Raw genomic sequence first — 17539 nt, 5'->3', positions numbered from 1 at the left:
TTTTAAAGGGCTGTACTAATAGTGTCTGTTCCATAGGATCTGTGATGGAGATTAAATCGAGGTACTGAATGTAACATAATAAACACTCAGTTATATTAGCCGTACATGTGTGCCTCTTCACAGTAGGGCCAGAAAAGAATGGTTCAGTACTACTTCGTAGCCAAAGAGCATGATCCGGGGTAGTATTTAGAATATCTGACCCTAAAATCTTCTTTGGATTGTACTTGAGTATGTCCCAGGAATGCCTTTTATGAGTTCTAGTTTATCATTGTTTTTATGTTCACATTGTCCTATTGTCCATTCTTTGAAAATTGATTTAGTAAACTAACTTGTGCAAATGAAAGATCTGAAACGGGTTAAGTTGATTGTGTGGTGAATCGTCATCTTTGTCATATGGATAGAAGGGTAGAAATCACTGGGGTGATCACATGTTCACATTAGGCTCCATGGTGATTCATTTAACACCCCACACAAAGCAAAATGTCATCAGAAAGGGATAAGGTCAACCCAATGTAAAATGTGTCTTCAAGCTCATGGCTTGTTTTATTACAACTTAAGCAGTATTAATAGGGATAAAAGTTGGGAAAGGGAAGCTAAATTCGAAGCATCAAAAAACAGAATGGGTCGGGACAGTGGCAGTTTTAATTTGTTTTTTTTTTTTTTTTCACTTTTAGGCAGTGTCAAGTGCTAATAGAAGCTAAAATGAGTGACACTTAGGGAAAGGAAAAACTTCCCCCTTGAAGGTCTTTAAAATCTATAATAATAATATAATAATATAAAGTGCATCTGGGCATTGCCTTCTGCTGCAGTTCTCATCTGGCTCCGATCCAGAACTGTCAAGCTACTCTGAGTGGTGATGATTCATATCCCAGCACCCTTTTATCTGAATGTTGCAGTGTCTTTTCTTTGTACTTTGGCAGTGATGTTACCTTGATGTTCAGAAATCTTTTAAAAGCAACACAGCTTTCCTTGCATCTTGACAAATCATCATCTGCTGGTAATGAAGAAAAAGTAAACCTAGTTCCGTGATCATTGTAAATATAAAGAAATAAATACTTCCAAGGGTTTTTCTTTAAATGTTCATGCATGGGCGCCTGGTGGCTCAGTCAGTTGAGCGACTGCCTTCGGCTCAGGTCATGATCCCAGGGTCCTGGGATCGAGTCCCACATCGGGCTCCCTGCTCTGCGGGGAGCCTGCTTCTCCCTCTCCCACTCCCCCTGCTTGTGTTCCCTCTCTCGCTGTGTCTCTCTCTGTCAAATAAATAAATAAAATCTTTAAAAATAAATAAATAAATAAATAAATGTTCATGCATTTTGGGGCACCTGGGTGGCTCAGTCGGTTAAGCGTCTGCCTTCGGCTCAGGTCATGATCCCAGGGTCCTAGGATCAAGCCCCATGTTGGGCTCCCTACTCCACAGGGAGCTTGCTTCTCCCTCTCCCACTCCCCCTGCTTGTGCTCTCTCTCTCTCTCCCCCCCCGCCTCAAATAAATAAAATCTTTAAAAAAATGTTCATGCATTTTGAGATCCTCTGAAAAGTGATCTGGTCATCTTTCCTTGTTCTCCTTGTATAAATAAGCATGCTGCTTTTCAAAAGCATTGATCAAATGAAGTTTCTGTGGATCATTTGATAGTTGAGGACAGAATTTAGGATTTTTATATGATTTCCCATCTTTAGGGATTTTTAAAAAGGGAAACTGATTATTTTTATTGTTGTTTACATTTACTGCTGTTGTTGAAAAGTTAATATTTTGTTAGTTACCAATTTTAATATGCTTTAATATATCCTCATAATAATAATGCTGTGAACTCACATGGTGCTTTTCTTTTTTTTTTTTTAAGGATTTTATTTATTTATTTGATGGGGTGGGGGGAGAGAGAACAAGCAGGGGTGAGTGGCAGGCAGAGGGAGAAGCAGACTCCCTGCTGAGCAGGGAGCCCGACGTGGGGCTCGATCCCAGGACCCTGGGATCATGACCTGAGCCTAAGGCAGATGCTTAACCTACTGAGCCACCCAGGCACCCCTCACATGGTGCTTTTCATACATTTTATCATCTCTGACTTGAAGAAGTCATGTGAGGTTAGCAAAGCAGATTCTCATTGTCATTCCAACTCATATTTGAGGAAACTGAGGCTCAGATGGTTTATGACTCTCGTGCTCAACCAATAGCAATCTATTCCTTAAATCGAGGTCTGCTCACTAAAATGAGCAGTTTCCACTTGTATCATGTCCTGTTTCAGAAAGGAATCTCAGCTTCATCAATGACTATTTAGTATCCAGAGTGAAGGTGGTAGTAGATCTCCTGGGCTGAGCACTGGTCACAACAACCTGTCCAAAGTGTGCATTGTGTTTGGATGCTGCATTGTAAGGAGAACACTGGGAAACTAGAGGACACGAGGAGAGTTAAGAATCTAGAATGTGAGGAGCCTGGGAGCAGAAATAACCAAACAAATCAGGATTTTCAAGTATGGAGTAAGGAGGATACCGAGATGTAGTTGACAACTCCAAATGTTTTATGGACTGCCTGGTGGAAGAGGAGTTAGATTTGTTCTTTGTGGTGTCAGGCAGCCGGAGCAGGATCACTGGAGAGAAATTGCACAGCAGCAGATTTGTGCTCAATATAAGAAGAAACTTGCTAAAATTTAGAGATGCCCCAAAATGGAATAGACCAGCTCACTGCCGCTGGAGAGTGTTCCCAAGACTAGATGACTTGATGGGCATTTGTGTTCTGGCAGTAACACCATTTTATGATGAACCTTCTAAGGGCTCAGAGACTTTCCTCGTTAGCTGAAAACAGAGGGTTTTGTAGGCTTTTCTGTCCTGGTTTTAGAAAGTTGTATACATAACAGTTCCTGTTTCACACATCATTAGTTCCTGAGAAGTCTGCTCATCTGATGGGGAAAGGCGTTATTAGTTAACACAAATAAGCAAAACTTTTGTAAGGTTAGGAACTGAAGCAGACGGTGTGATGCATACAGTGGTGTGTGTGTGCATTGTGTATTTTACCTCTTTCGGGATGGAAGCGGGGCCTGGGTTTTGCTGTGTTTGTCTGGCTTGTTACTTTCACTACTCTTTAGTCCGGCCCTAGAACACAAAGAAATGGGGGGAGGAGCTCATTTGATTTAGCTGGTTTTAATTTTCTTAATATAGAAAAGGATGGGGCCTCAAAAGAGATCAGCTGAAATGCATTTGTGACATAAGCGGATTCACTAAGGGAAATGGCTGACTAGGACCCAAATTCACCGCTCCAGATCTAGCTCAGTCACTCACTGCTCTATCATTGTGCCTTAGGTTTTTATTTTTCTCTAATGTGGAAGTGTTCTAGGAATTTTCTTTCCAACCTTTAAATTTTACGATCCTAATTCTCTCAATTTTATGACTCTGCTTCTCTATATTTGCATAGGAAATTGAGAATGGTCTCAATTATAGCAAAAACAATTCAGTCATTGATTTGTTCTTTAAATGACTTATTTATTCAGAAACACTCATCAAATGAAACGCTGTTTCGAAATATCAAAACTTTGCTTCAATATATGTGATTTTAAGAATGAAAGGAACACAGCGAGTCGGTCTCTTCCCGACTGAAAATGAATGCGAGGAGTTCCATATTTAGGGTGTTTTGAAAACAATGTAAATGAATTCTTCTGTAAAATTCTTGTTGCTGAGATTTGGAACAGTCCCATATCCTACATCCTAATGGGATGCAATTAAAACTCATCATAATAAATCTGTTAGCACCAGCGTTATTAAAATATTCCACCACTGATGACTCCGAGCAGGAGGTCTTTTCTGTATGAATAATCTCATCTTTTTCTTCTTCTTCCCACAGATTCCAGAGAGGGGACTACCACATTGACGTCTGTATCAACGACTACCTGGATGTTTTCTGCCCTCACTATGAGGACTCGGTCCCAGAAGACAAGACTGAGCGTTATGTCCTATACATGGTGAACTTTGATGGGTACAGTGCCTGCGACCATACTTCCAAAGGGTTCAAGAGATGGGAATGTAACCGGCCCCACTCTCCAAATGGACCGCTCAAGTTCTCGGAGAAGTTCCAGCTCTTCACACCCTTTTCTCTGGGATTCGAATTCAGGCCCGGCCGGGAATATTTCTACATCTGTGAGTATACAGAGAGTTATTGTGCTGTGGGGCAGCTGCAAGCGCCCAGACTAATTTTTTACCCGTGTTTCAGAGAATTGCAGAGAGCTGGACTCTGCATTACAGATGTCTCCTTGTAAACGCATACATCAAGATCCCTAGACACATTAGCTGGGAATTGAGAGCACAAATTAGATTAAAGACACAGCTCCTCTCCCCCTGTGAAATTGCGTGTCAGCCTGTTCAGTGAACCACTGCTGACTTGTATTTCTTTCAAATGAAAATTGCTAGGACCTCTCCAAAGCTGAGGAAAAGAAAAAGAGATTCCTGAGAAATAAAAAAAAAAAAAAAAATTAAAGGAAATAATTAAATTTACATAGCTTGGAGTCACTGGATTTCTTATTCAGGTGTCAGCAATATCCTTTCAGTCATCCACACTTGCAGGGGAGAAAGCCAAAACTGCAAATGTCAGCATGCTGACGGTAAATACTCTCTTTGCATCAAGGAGAAGAGACAATTATTAAGAGCAGCTGTGTCTTTAAACAGGCAAGAGCATGAAGAAGTATCTAGAAAGGGTTCCAAAGGAACTGGTATCGGTGAGTTTCCCACCTGTGACTCTGTCCTGAGAGAGCTCTAAAACTTTCTCAGCTGACCTGTGCATTAATCATATTGCCGTGGCCTTGTTTTCCGTCCGTGACGTACACCACTGCTTTGGGCGTCCTACTAGTCATATAATCTAGGTAAATGCTTCTCAGACTTTACTGTCCGGGCGTCACTGGGGGATCTCGTTATAATGCAGATCTGATTCAGGTGGTCTGCTGCGGGGCCTGAGGTTCCATGCTTCTAAAGCTCCCATGTGACGGCTGATGCTACTGCTCTATGGACCACTCTTTGAGTTAGGATGGTTACAGGTAACATTTAATCTAGGCAGCTTGCTGTATATCTGGACTTTTCCTTCGCTCTTATCAAATATTTAAACTATCTGGCCTTTTCCAAGTATTTTCACTGTCAGCTGAAGGAGCTAAACATCTTTTGCTCAGAAGTACATTTTTTGAACTTTTCATGGCTCAGAAATGTTGGGGGGGGGGCGCGAGATCAAAAGACATTCCTGTCCTCAGGGAGTGACCATCTGGTGGGGAGGAGAGGCAAACAAATAGGCGGTTGCTGAAGGACGGTAAATGCAGGGAGCAGTGGGTACAAGGGTACACGTACCTCAACTCCTTGAAAGAATCAGGAAGTGTGGCTGCACACAGTGGGGAGAGATCCAAGCAATACCACCCAGTATGCTTAGCATTGACTTTTCAGCCCTCCTTGCCAGACAAGCAAGATAAAGAACATTCCTGTTTTTCTGATTCGTTTCTTCACCCTGAATGTCCCCACAGACTCCTAACCCACTTTTTTTTTTTTTAAGTCTACGAGGATATCTAGCTCCTCTTCTCCAGAAAACAGAATTTTATATTAAGCCAGATTTCACTATCACACGGGCACTCCCACTTACACTGAGATTGAATTTAAAAAGGAAATTGAACAGTACCAGTTTTATTATCTCAGTGCATATTTTAGTCATTAGTCATGAGAAAACACGTAAGAGTCTCGATACTATCTCACATTCAATCCATAAAATAAGAAAAGGAATATTGAGTCCCACGGATGGAGGAAACACTGACCTACATTGACTTCACATGTTCTCAGGCAGCAGGCTTCTGCCTTTTCCTGATTTTTTACTCTGTGAAAGAATCTCATTCAGCAAATGGGAAAAAGGAAAGAGGGAGACGTTAGTGGCGGGACGGCGTTCATTAATTGCCTAATTCTAAAATATCCTACTGATGTAAGAGGAAATCATTGCCAATTTCACAATTTACATATTGATTTCTCAGATTAAAACACAACAAAAGCAAAAACCAAAACTGAATTGAGAGCACTGAGATAGGAAACATACCAGCTAACTAGTTGATTGCATGATTTTTAGAAATTATAGAATCCATTGAGGTTCACAAGCAAGATGTTATTATTCAAATATACCCATAGTGCTTATGACTGGTTTTTTCCTCATTTGTGGTTAAATTCAATATTTCACTAAAAATCATTATGTGTCTTCTATAACATTCATTTAACAGAGTCATTTAACTGTCAAGGGCTCCTGTCAAAGTAATTGTTCCAAAATGCTTCAAAATATCAAGAGCTTTTTGCTGTTCAGCTGAGTTTAACCTGAATTACTTTTTTTAATGAAAGGTAAAATAGCACAAAATTAGCGGCAAAGAGATGTTCATTTATAAGAAGCACAGTGGCCTCGTAGTCAGTTAAATTGAATTTTCAACCATGTTTTAGAACCACAAGAGCATCCTTCCCTGTCTTTAGTAGGGAAAGGGTTTTCTCTTTTCCTTTCACTGCTGAGAGCAAGAGTGGCAGAGCTAACGTGGATGTCCTACAGACGTTTAATATACTGTGGTCATAATTAAACTAAAGGATTCTTAGGGGAGAATGGGCCCTCAGTTGAATTTTCCTCTCTCCTAATATGCATGGAATGAACAAGATGATTGGGAAATGGCTCTTTTCACACTTACTACCTTACAAGAAGCTCTGTTGCCGATCTAGGGAACAAGCCTGACTAGTCGCCCACCGGTCGATTTTATAAAATGTTCTTAGATCATTTCAGATCCTCGAGGGCTTAAAATCTCTAACAAGTCTTCCAAGAGAAAAAAGAAAGCTGTAGCCCTTTGGCGGACCTGCTTTAGGGTGCTAGAGGAAGGGTTGAGTATAGTGGTGAGAACCCAAATTCAAATACACACTTGGCCTTGGGGAAAGAGAGGAGGATTTCATTATCAGAAAATCCACTCATCACTTACTCGGGGGAGGACACAATTTAGAACGTTCTTATCAAGTTCTGCTTTATCCTCAGTAACATTTATTTCCTTCTTAATATGTTTGAGTTATACAAAATTAAGAAAACAGAGTAGTTGGAAATATGTGAAATTTCCCGTTTACTTTCAAAATAAAATGTCCTTCACTGTTCTAGATCCTTTATTTGTCCCCAAGACGGGCTCTGTGCAATGTCCTCCTTTCCTTGGGAACGGGCAATATATTAAGTTGTTATAATCGCTGATACTGCTAAGGTAGACTGAGCCCATTCTTGAATATGACAAATACTGTTTTTAATCGACAGAAGTTATTTTGGTAAGAGATTGGCATACTAAAGTAATTACAGAAAGTCAGTGGTATTTCTATCAGTGATAGATTTGCAGAACTGCCAGTCAATAGATTATGGCAATAGTCATTTATATAGACTTCCTAAGGCAAAGAGTTATTTTAGAAGCTTCAGAAGTACTCATTTTAGAAATGATTCTCATAAATATTAACCTAATGAGAACAAGTTTGAAAGAAGTTTTGCTGCTGTTATTTTTAAATCAGAAGAGGCGAAGGGAAATAAATAAGGCACTTTCAGTTATTTTTATAAGTCAGTAAAACACTAATTTTGAAAATCCTCTTTTGTAAAAGAAGGAAAACTGTGGTCTGGGCCCTTCTCTTGGCCTCACTAACTGTATGATCTTGGGTAAATCATTTCATCTCTCTGGATTTCTAATTCCACAGCTGTAAAATGACGTAGTTGCAGTAGATGGTTTTTAACATTTCTTGGAGCCTTAATATCCGAATCTTACTATATTTTATCTAAAGGTCTGCACACCAGGGTAAGAAATAACATCCATAAAGTGTCTCAGCCCAACGCCTTAGAAGGTGGTCAGTAAATGCCAGTTAAAGGGATATGTTGAGGGCGAATGCAGAGTGGAGAGGCATCTTAACATTATTAAACTTGGTCTCCCCCAGCCAACCTATCCAAGTCGCCGTCATCCGTGGTCTTGACTAGTGCAGCAGGCTCCTATTTCCCCCACTCGTGTCACTGCCCTGTCAGAGCCCTCCAGTGGCTTCCTGTCTGAGGAAGACAAAATCCTGAGTCTCTAACCTGGCCAACAAGGTCCTCCGTGGCGGGACCCTTGCGTTCCCCACCCTTGCCTCTTGTACTTCTTGTCCTCTCACTCTGCCTTATTGTCTCCACTCCAGCCCACCCCCACCCCCACCAGCCCTCCTTCCTGTTCCTCCTTCCTGGCTAGTGCCCACCCCCAAACTCCACAGGAGGGTCTTGGTGCTTTATCTTCTCTCTGCCTGGGGCTCTCCTTGCTCCAGGCATCTACTTCCCTTGCTCTCACTTTCTTTATGTCGGCTCTAAAGAAACGTCTTTATCGGAGAGGCATTCTGATCTCCCTATATAAAGATAACATCTCTGTAATCCTCTACATTCTTACCCTGCTTTATTATCTCTCAAGCGTATTTACACTTGTTTGCTTATGCCCCACCTGCTCTATGTCCTATACTACATTGTTTGGCACATAGTAGATGTTCAATAAGTGAAGGTCCCTGGTGTTTCCATAGCACTTGATTCCAAGCACTGCTCTAAACCCCTACAATTCTCAAAGCAGCGTGCAGAGGAGGTTCTGTCCTGATGTCCCACTGTGTAGGGGAAGAAACAGAGGCACAGTTAGGTAACTAGAGAAAAGTTCACACAGATCAAGAAGTGGCAGATCTGAGAGGAAATTAAGTGAGTAAACAACTAACAGGAATTGAAGAGATAAAGTCCTATGGCTCCTGTGCTTAAAAAGGAAAAACATACCTTATTTTGTATTTTTTTTTTTTTTTTTACCAGAAGGTTAAAAACAACGAGCACTACTGTTTAGAGGATATTACTTTATAAACTCTGCCGGAAACCCCAACTCAGATAGTAGCAAGATAGATTTTAAACACATGTATGCAATTTCAGCTCTCCAAAGAATACTCCTCCATCTCCAAGAGATATTTCAACTGTATTTCCCAGATGGGTGACCCTTTTAATACGATAACCTTTCTGACCCAGAATTTGGGTCACAGAAATTCTTAAATCCGGTGAATATTCAGCCTCTAGACTGAATCATGATTGCACACTTGATTTAGGAATGAGAGACCTACAGTCAAGAAGACAAATGTCATTTTCTGAAAATGATGCCAAAAAGGTAGAGAAATCTTAGAAACATCTAAGTTTCTTCAAAAGAAGGTAGTCAGAGTAAAAGTTTATAGTTTATAGTCAGAGCATCCAGAAGGAATCCAGGAGTTCCTGAGAGATTATTAGGGAACACACTCTTCCTAAGCTCACTGGCAAGTAAAGTTGTGTACACATGTTGTTTTAGTATTAATCCTTCCTGTTGATATGGTTATAGAAATATAGAGCCGAAAAAAATGTCCATTTCTTTGAAGTTAGAATCCTGAAACATCAATGAAAAGACAATCGGAGCTGAAGACTTCTGCTCCAGTCTTTTTGAAATACATATTTTTCAAAATTAAAATCATGAAGACAGTCTATGTTACTATGGACATTATTCTTAAATCCATAGTATATAACTACTCAAATGTGTGTGGTTAACTGCTAATTCTCTGCTTTCTGTGCTTTAATTAAAAGTTTACAGTCTTAAGCTATGAGGCATTTTTCATATGCACTACACAGTTTTTAAAACTGACAAAATAAGTAACCTAACTTCTAAAGAGATATCTTGCTGAAATGATCAAGATCTGCTTCAAAAATCATTGATTATACAATACAGTTATTGACTATCCTTTTAAGAGATATAAGAATATTCAGTAAACCCAGAGAATACAAACATAAAGTCCCTCACTTGCCAACTGATTATGTTCCAAAAGCTTATTTGCAGGTGGGTTGTTTGGAATTGAGAGTATAGTTTCTCACAGAAGTGTTTCTAAAATCAGGCAAGCTCTCCATAATAATGTGGAGAATCTGCTTAACCATAATATTAATTTAGAACGGTATATTTTCATGTCAGAATAATAGAAAATAGCATCTAGAATAGGTGTTCAATAAATATTTGTTGAATAAATAAATGCCGTAATAGTAAACCAAGGGCAAAAAAGCAATTAAATTTTTTTCCTTATATGCTGATGTTTAAGAAAAGCAGATAAATTGGAAGCCCTGGGTTTTACTGTACCCACCACTGCAATTCCCTGGTTTCTTATTAATGTTTTTTGATCATATAATGAGGATACACTACATCAAAAGGGAGAGTGGAATATGGTTTTAAAAGAAAAAAGGCACAGACTCTGGTGAATGCAGCCTCGCCCTCGAATCTCCCTCTACTCTTAATAGCCATGTGACTGTGGGAAACTGAACCTCACTGAGCCTCACTTTCTTCATCTATAAAATGGGTGTATAATAATAGTTTATTATCACAATCTTTCTTATTCCCAAGCCTCCAATAAATATTTCTAAAGGACCAGTTGGACCGCCAAAAAGATGACTTCAGCAATTCACGTCCAAAAACTTGGGTGTCCTTTGAGGGGTGCCTGGGTGGCTCAGTCGGTTAAGAGTCAGTCTGTCTTTGGCTCAGGTCATGATCTCAGGGTTCTGGGATCAAGCCCTGAGTCCCTCCGGCTCTGCCTGCTCATTCTCTCTCTCTCTCTTTCTCTCTCTCGTGCTCTCTCTCAAATAAGTAAATAAAATCTTAATAACAACAACAAAAACTTTTGCGTGTCCTTTGAAAAGTTACGGCACCTTGAATAGCCCTCATTGATACTTTAGAAAAAATTTCATAAATGCCTAGTGAAGATTCACATTTTAAGTATGTGCCCTATATTCTGAAGGAATGTTATGCTAGGATTACATCTGCCTAAGGAAGTCTTCATTCCTCTTTGGATGTCCAGTTTTTCAGCAGCTTGCCTTAGTAATGTACATTAAGAATTATTTTGGTCCTGTCAGTTCACACCAATCCACCTTTTTTCTGAATTGTTCTTATTGAAATAGAAGAGGGTCAAAACAGCACATTTATCAAAGCAGGAGGTAATCTTTTCCGTCTTAATCTTTTACTCTTGTAGGGGAGGTGATCTATAAGTACCATGTTCTTTCGTAAAATGAACAACTCAGTATTTGCTCCAGTATGTGGAGCACACACACACATTTTGCTTTTATTATTGAAAAATGTTTTTGATTGCTGGCGTCTTAGTCTACATTAAATGCCCTAGCATATACTTCAGCTGAGATTCAAGGGGTTTAGAACTGGAATTTCCAGAAGGACTGTGCTCGAATACTAGTTCATCTCCTATAATTTCTTAAATATGTAGACTCAGAACATAGTATTCATCAAGGCATATTTATATTACTAGAGAAAGGAGTTGAAGGGCAGTGTGAAGAAACTGACACATTTTAATCTTTGCTAAAGTGCAAAAGAATGCATATGGCACAAACATCAAAGAGTAATTGCTCAGGTACAGAGTATATTGTAGTCATTCAAACCTATTTAGTTTTTTTTTTTTTTTTTAAGTTTTGCTTTATTTTGAACATCCAATGAAACAGTTTTTCTCCACTTGAACACTGGAAGTTTGTCTAGATTACATCAGATTTCTGTCTGAAAAGTTGTTCTCTTTCCTTTGTGTACCTCAGTAGTCTTTAGCGAACCTGCAAGAATGCACCTTTTCATTTAAAGAATGAGTTTAGAAAATTGTGTCTGTTTCACGTTGTCCCTAGCCGTATTTTAGGAAGGCATGAATGAATTTCGAGGGCTCTTAAATGAAGGTTAAATAAAGAACATAAAAGAGGATATTTTGAGACTTCAGGATATTTTTCTATGTTAATTGTAAGTTTCTCTTACGAAAACGGTTGTTTATTGCCAGGCGCCCTGTTAACCTTCTGGTGAAGAATGCTTGGCATCAGCTCAGGCATGCTTGGAGTGTGGATGCTTGACCCGTGTTTCAGATAGTCTGAGTAGAACCAAAGGTGGAGGAGGCATTGATAGGAACACAGGATATTTTAAAACAATTTATTATTTTTTAAAAGTTGGCAGTATTATTTGGTCAGGTGGGGAGAATTTTTAAAAAAGAAATGCATGCCCTGGTAAATGACTTGTCTAAAGGATGAGGTCCTGTTAAAAAGAATCAGAAAAATGAATGCCAGGTCTGTGAAAAAGGAAACTGGAACAAACATCCCTGCTTAATAGGTTTTGACTTTGGGAGCCGCCTTAAAGTTCGCAAAGGGAGCTTAAAAGCTGTTGAATAATTGGGGCTTGATGGAAATTCATGGTATAAGCCATAAGAAACTAAAGACTCATAAGTACTCTTTGCATTGTTTGAAGTTTTCAAAGGCTGTGACACTCAGATAAGAAGTTCAAAAACAATAATTTTTATTTGGGCTCCTTTTAAGAATTTAAAATGCTATTATGAGACTGAGGGAACACGTAGAGTTCTGACCTCCTAAGGGGGAGGAAGGAATTATGCCACCTTTTGCTTCCTTTTACCACACTGAGACTAAATGCCGAAGTGGAACAAATGAAAGGACTGCGTTTTTTGTTTTGGGGGGTTTTTTTAATCCCTAAATGTCAAAAGTGGCCACATCTCCCAGAGAAATAACGCACCTGATTGTGTAATTTCACAGGGAAGCAGTAATTCTCAGCCTTATAAACATGTAATGTACTAATTTGGTTGCAGAGTTAACTGAAAACAGTTTAATGAGCTGCTGCATTGCGTGTATGTGCAGTGTTACGTAGAGCAGATGCCAGGAGAAATGGAAATAACATGCCAGTGACACTTGGAATAACAGTGTTTATACTTCATTGACTTCGGGTTGTCAGCATGCTATTCTCCATGTTTCCCTTAGTAATTTATTAAGGCAACTGAACTCCAGTGTGATGCTAAGTGTTGTTTGTTGTAAATTACACAAGCGTGCACACACCAAACGCACTTAGTCAATCTTTGCAAAAAAAAAAAAAAACTTTCTTGTATGGACGATCGCAATGTTATCCAGGAGACACACACACAGAGGGAAAGGTGAGTCTCTCAACATTGTGCATGCTGGAGGAGCCAGATTCTGGGCTTTCATCAGAAGACATACTATTTCTACAGATTTTCCCACTCATCTATTCTTGCTCTATTTTAACAGAATGGTCGTGTAACTCTTGGTTTGAAAGTTGTCATACAGCATCACAGCAGGCTTATATTATCTACAGAGTTCTTTATGAGCAAATATAAATCACCACAAATGAGACTTTTCACAGCCAGAGATATGTAGAAATTTGTGTCAGTGCTTTGCTGGCTTGCTAAAAAATATCTCTAGGCTCCAAAGTGCTCTCACAGCTCATCCCCACTCCCTACCCTTTTGGGAAGCAATTCTCAAAACTTGAGATTTATGGTTCAGAGAGCTGATAGTAGCTATAAAGTTTTCTCTTTTCTCTTTTCTTTAATATTAATGCAGGGAACGAGGCATTATCATTCATTATTTTAGTTCATGAGTAACCTGTGGGCTTGAAATACGGTTTCTTGGGGTTATGGCTTACCTCTGTTTAATAGGGGAAATGTGTGGACTTCGGCAACAGGCTTCCTTTACCATTGACCATTTTTAGGCAGTTTGTAGAAAATTCACATTAGGAACAGAACTTTAATATATGTGCTATATCCAGGTTTGGTTTTAAAATTTAAAGCTTTAAAAAATATTAATTCATTCTGAGCCCCAGAAGTGAAATATCACAAATTGGAGAATAGCCAGCCAGTCTATTATTGTTAGAAATTGAAATGATAATGTCTTTTTGTTTTACTCTTTTCAGAGATGTACAGTATTTCCAGCTAGTTTGATCTACATTAATGTTAGCTGAGTTTTAGTTTATAGTTAGCACTCCCTTTTTTACACCCCAAATCCTTAAAACCAAATAATGTCTGAGTCATTAATAGAGAACATATTTTGTTTTTAATTTAAACTTGACCAGTTTTTATTAGCTCTACTATCTGGTTTCTAATGTGAATTTGCTTTTTCTAATTTTTTTTTTTTACAAAAATTTGTTCAGGTTAATTTTTTCCTTAACTACATAATCACAGGCTCTGGCTAAATCTGAATCCATGCAATTTCCTGTATGTTTTGCTTTAACAGTTTCAGTGGGTCCTCAACCTGAAATGTTGCTTTATTTTAGACCTAATTCTTAAGAAACAAATTTAAACAAGAAGAGTAAAATAAAAACCAAAAATATGAATAGGCAGTTTTTTGTTTTTTGGGTTTTTTTTTTTACTTTTAAGAGATGGCTTAAAGGTCTTGCTTATACATCAGGACGTTCAGTCAGTTTTGAGACCATATAATGAATACTTCAATGATTTAAATGAAATTTCATTCAGAGCAGTTATTATTGTAAAAGCAGCCTTTTGCTAAAGGCTTACTCATACCTTGACTGATAGGTATGAGTTCTGATAACCCTAATTACAGTGATTTAGCATTTATTGCAATTTTACTATGTGCCAAGCACTATACTTTTCACTGGTTGATTCCTCATCTGTAAGGTAGGTACTATTATCATCCCCATTGTATAGATGGGAAAACAGGCTGAGGGAGGTTCAGTAACTTGCTTGAGATTATGTCCTTAGTAGTGGAGTCAGGATTCGGACCCTCATACTTTGACTCCAAGTCTAAGCTCTTTATTCACTTAATTCATAATAAATATTTTATTTTATTTATTTTTTAAAGATTATTTATTTATTTGAGAGAGAGAGCACGAGCAAGGAGGAGAGGGAGAAGCAGACTCCCTGCTGAGCAGGGAGCCTGATGTGGGACTCGATCCCAGGACTCTGGGATCATGACCTGAGCCGAAGGCAGACACTCAACTGACTGAGCCACCCAGGTGCCCCCATGATAAATATTTTAAAAGAAGTTAAAATGAGGGGAGCCTGGGTGGCTCAGTTGGTTGGGCTTCTGACTCCCGGTTTTGGCTCAGGTCATGATCTCATGGGTCCTGAGACGGACAGAGCCCTGAGTCAGGCTCCATGCTCAGCAGGGAGCTTGCTTGAAGATTCTCCCTCTCTGCCCCTCCCCCTGCTCGCACGCACGCGTGCTCTCTCTCTCTCTCAAATAAATAAATAAATCTTAAAAAGTAAATAAATGAAAGAAGTTAAAATAAGACCAATTTCAAGCACTCTTGGCAAGTCTTTGTATAAGTCCTACCTACACCCTGGAACTTAAGGCAAACCCAGTTCTAAAAATGGCTCGTGTACCTGTAGAGGGATGTTCCATGTCCGTTTACCCTGAGCTTCACACAGGAGAGCACTACTGAGTGGCTTGTGGGGTCAGAACATGAAAACAGAGTAAAATGTGTCATTCACTCTCCCTATTTCAATTATGATGAAAACATTTAATGATTAGCAGGACTATTGAAAGTGTATGTCTCTTTGGTACCCTGAATCATTTTCCAGAGCTTTAAATCTGATTAACAGAATCAATAGCCCAGTGGAGGCAAGCCTCGTGACCAGCTGTCTCCACACCTCAGCCCCGTTAATATGAAATGTTCGGGATTGTTTTACCTTGTTTGTAAGCAGCACGGCAGCAAATTAGTGAGTGTTTCCATTACTATTCCTAGTTGTAATGTTGTTGTTACTTAAAATCCACCGTTTTCACAGACTTGGGGTTTTTAACACATTTTTGCAAATTCGAGGAAAAGGAGTAGAGATTCCACGAGGAGAAGGGTCCCTTGGAGAATTTATAGCATCTCTAGAACGAAGGTGAGGAACTGCCGCAGCCACGTGCAGCCGCGGGAGTTTACCTGGGAGGGGGGTGAGGGGGGTTGGCACTGGCTCAGGAGCACGATTCCAGAGTTGGGGAGACCCCCCAGCAGCCCCCCAGAGAACCAGCTTCACAGCATTCCCATGGACTTCCTCACTCGGCCGCCTCCCCTCTCCTGATAAGGAAATCAGAACAGCCAGACTCTGGGAATCAATGAAAAGACAGGTCTGACTGGAATGGAAAGGTTTTGAAAAATAACAGTGGGTAGGTAGATTGGGCCAGATTAGGGAGGGCTGTTAATTCTGTTCTGAGGAATTTAGCACTTACGTAGAAGGCAATAGGGTGTAGTATGTTTTTGAAGGGGAAACTCATTTGGGCCTTATCCTAGAAATACGTTGAAGTAATTTACTTCAGGGCTAGATGCCGGCTGGTTATAGAATCGGAGCTGGCCAGGGGCCTGCACTCACCCATTCCGCACGTTTACGGGCACCGTGTCATCCATACGTTATCACGGCTCTGTGTTAGGCACTGTTACTGTTCTCATCGAACCAATGAGGAAACTGAGGCACAGACAGGTCAAATAGCTTGTCTGAAACCACGCTGCTCATGGGTGGTGGAGCCCAGAGTGGAGAAAAGACGTTCTGACTCCAGTGTTCATGCTTCTAGCTCTTTTTCATATATGACAAGTTATGTTCGGAAGCTTACTGCATAAAAAGGACCAGTATTAAGGAGAAATTATTCGGGACGCCTGGGTGGCTCAGTTGGTTAAGCGACTGCCTTCGGCTCAGGTCATGATCCCGGAGTCCCAGGATCGAGTGCCGCATCGGGCTCCCTGCTCGGCAGGGAGCCTGCTTCTCCCTCTGACCCTCCTCCCTCTCATGCTCTCTGTCTCTCATTCTCTCTCTTTCAAATAAATCTTTAAAAAAAAAAAAAAAAGGAGAAATTATTCTAATCTCAGAGAAATGAATACCCTTTACTTCAATTTCTGTTGTTTCTATATTGCCTTCTGTGTCTATTCAGCCTCTTTGTCATAGGAGCAGAGTTAATTTTTTTTTTTTTTTTGCATAGGCTTTAGTGATGTTTTTATTAAGTAGAATTGCTACATCAATAACATTTGCTGGATTATTAATTTAATCAAATAGCAGAATTTCTGACCTTTTGATAGGATGTGTTTACCATTTTAGAAGATTTATTGCAGCTATTTCTTGAAATATTTATATTCAAAAATGCTATATAAAACCATTTATTAAACTCTACATGGGTTGTTGGTACTTATATATCATTAATTTGTGGCTACAGAAAAATCTACAGTGGCTATAGAAGGATACACCTCAGTATTATATATTGTTTTCTCATTAGTCAACCCATCAGTACTTACTGAGCTGTGTTTAGCCGTCAGGTCAAAGTAGCAGACACCTTAAAGTGACAATAGGAAGTACTCGATGTATTCTTGGTCCTCCAGGAGCTCGCAGTTGAATGTGAGCAAAATATATCCATGAAAATAACAGCAAAAAGAAATAAAGTAAATTATGAGATTGACACCATCCGTAAAAAAGAGAGAGGATTGCTTCAGGGGGAAGACATTAAAGACGTGACATGCTGACTTGAGGGGCAAGGTGAAATTCAGGTCTCAGGGCGTAAGACACCATCCTAATTTTAGTGACAGAGGGGGGTAAAAATGTTGCTTCTTGGAACCCACTTCCAGAAAGTCTGATTCATTAACTTTTATGAGGTTGCAGTAGGGATCTTCATTTTTAACACGCTCTCCAGCAGTTTCTCTTGACGGTGATAATCATACCACACTTTGGGAACACTGGCTTAAAGTGGGAGTAAAGGGGTCTAAATTAAAGACCACAAAGAAGTAGATACTGGAAGCTTTGAGT

The 17539-nt window shown here is 39.6% G+C and overlaps 1 protein-coding gene across 3 annotated transcripts in view; it reads left to right on the top strand.

The window, feature by feature from the left end:
• Window positions 1–17539, top strand: part of EFNA5 (ephrin A5) — a 275225-nt gene that overhangs the window by 224380 nt on the left and 33306 nt on the right. For all 3 annotated transcript variants that reach the window (XR_004681047.1, XM_035015014.1, XM_035015012.1), the window contains one exon: window positions 3828–4120. Coding sequence is in view for 2 of the 3 variants with exons in the window: in XM_035015014.1 (XP_034870905.1) it covers window positions 3828–4120 (293 nt within the window). In the remaining variant the exon portion in view is untranslated. The remainder of the gene's footprint in view (window positions 1–3827; window positions 4121–17539) is intronic.

The sequence above is a fragment of the Mirounga leonina genome, unplaced genomic scaffold (assembly GCF_011800145.1).
Source record: "Mirounga leonina isolate KUSES-001 unplaced genomic scaffold, KU_Mleo_1.0 Mir_168, whole genome shotgun sequence".
Lineage (NCBI taxonomy): Eukaryota > Metazoa > Chordata > Mammalia > Carnivora > Phocidae > Mirounga > Mirounga leonina.
The sequence above is the reverse complement of the archived record's forward strand: the minus strand, read 5'-3'. Positions and strand labels throughout refer to the sequence as shown.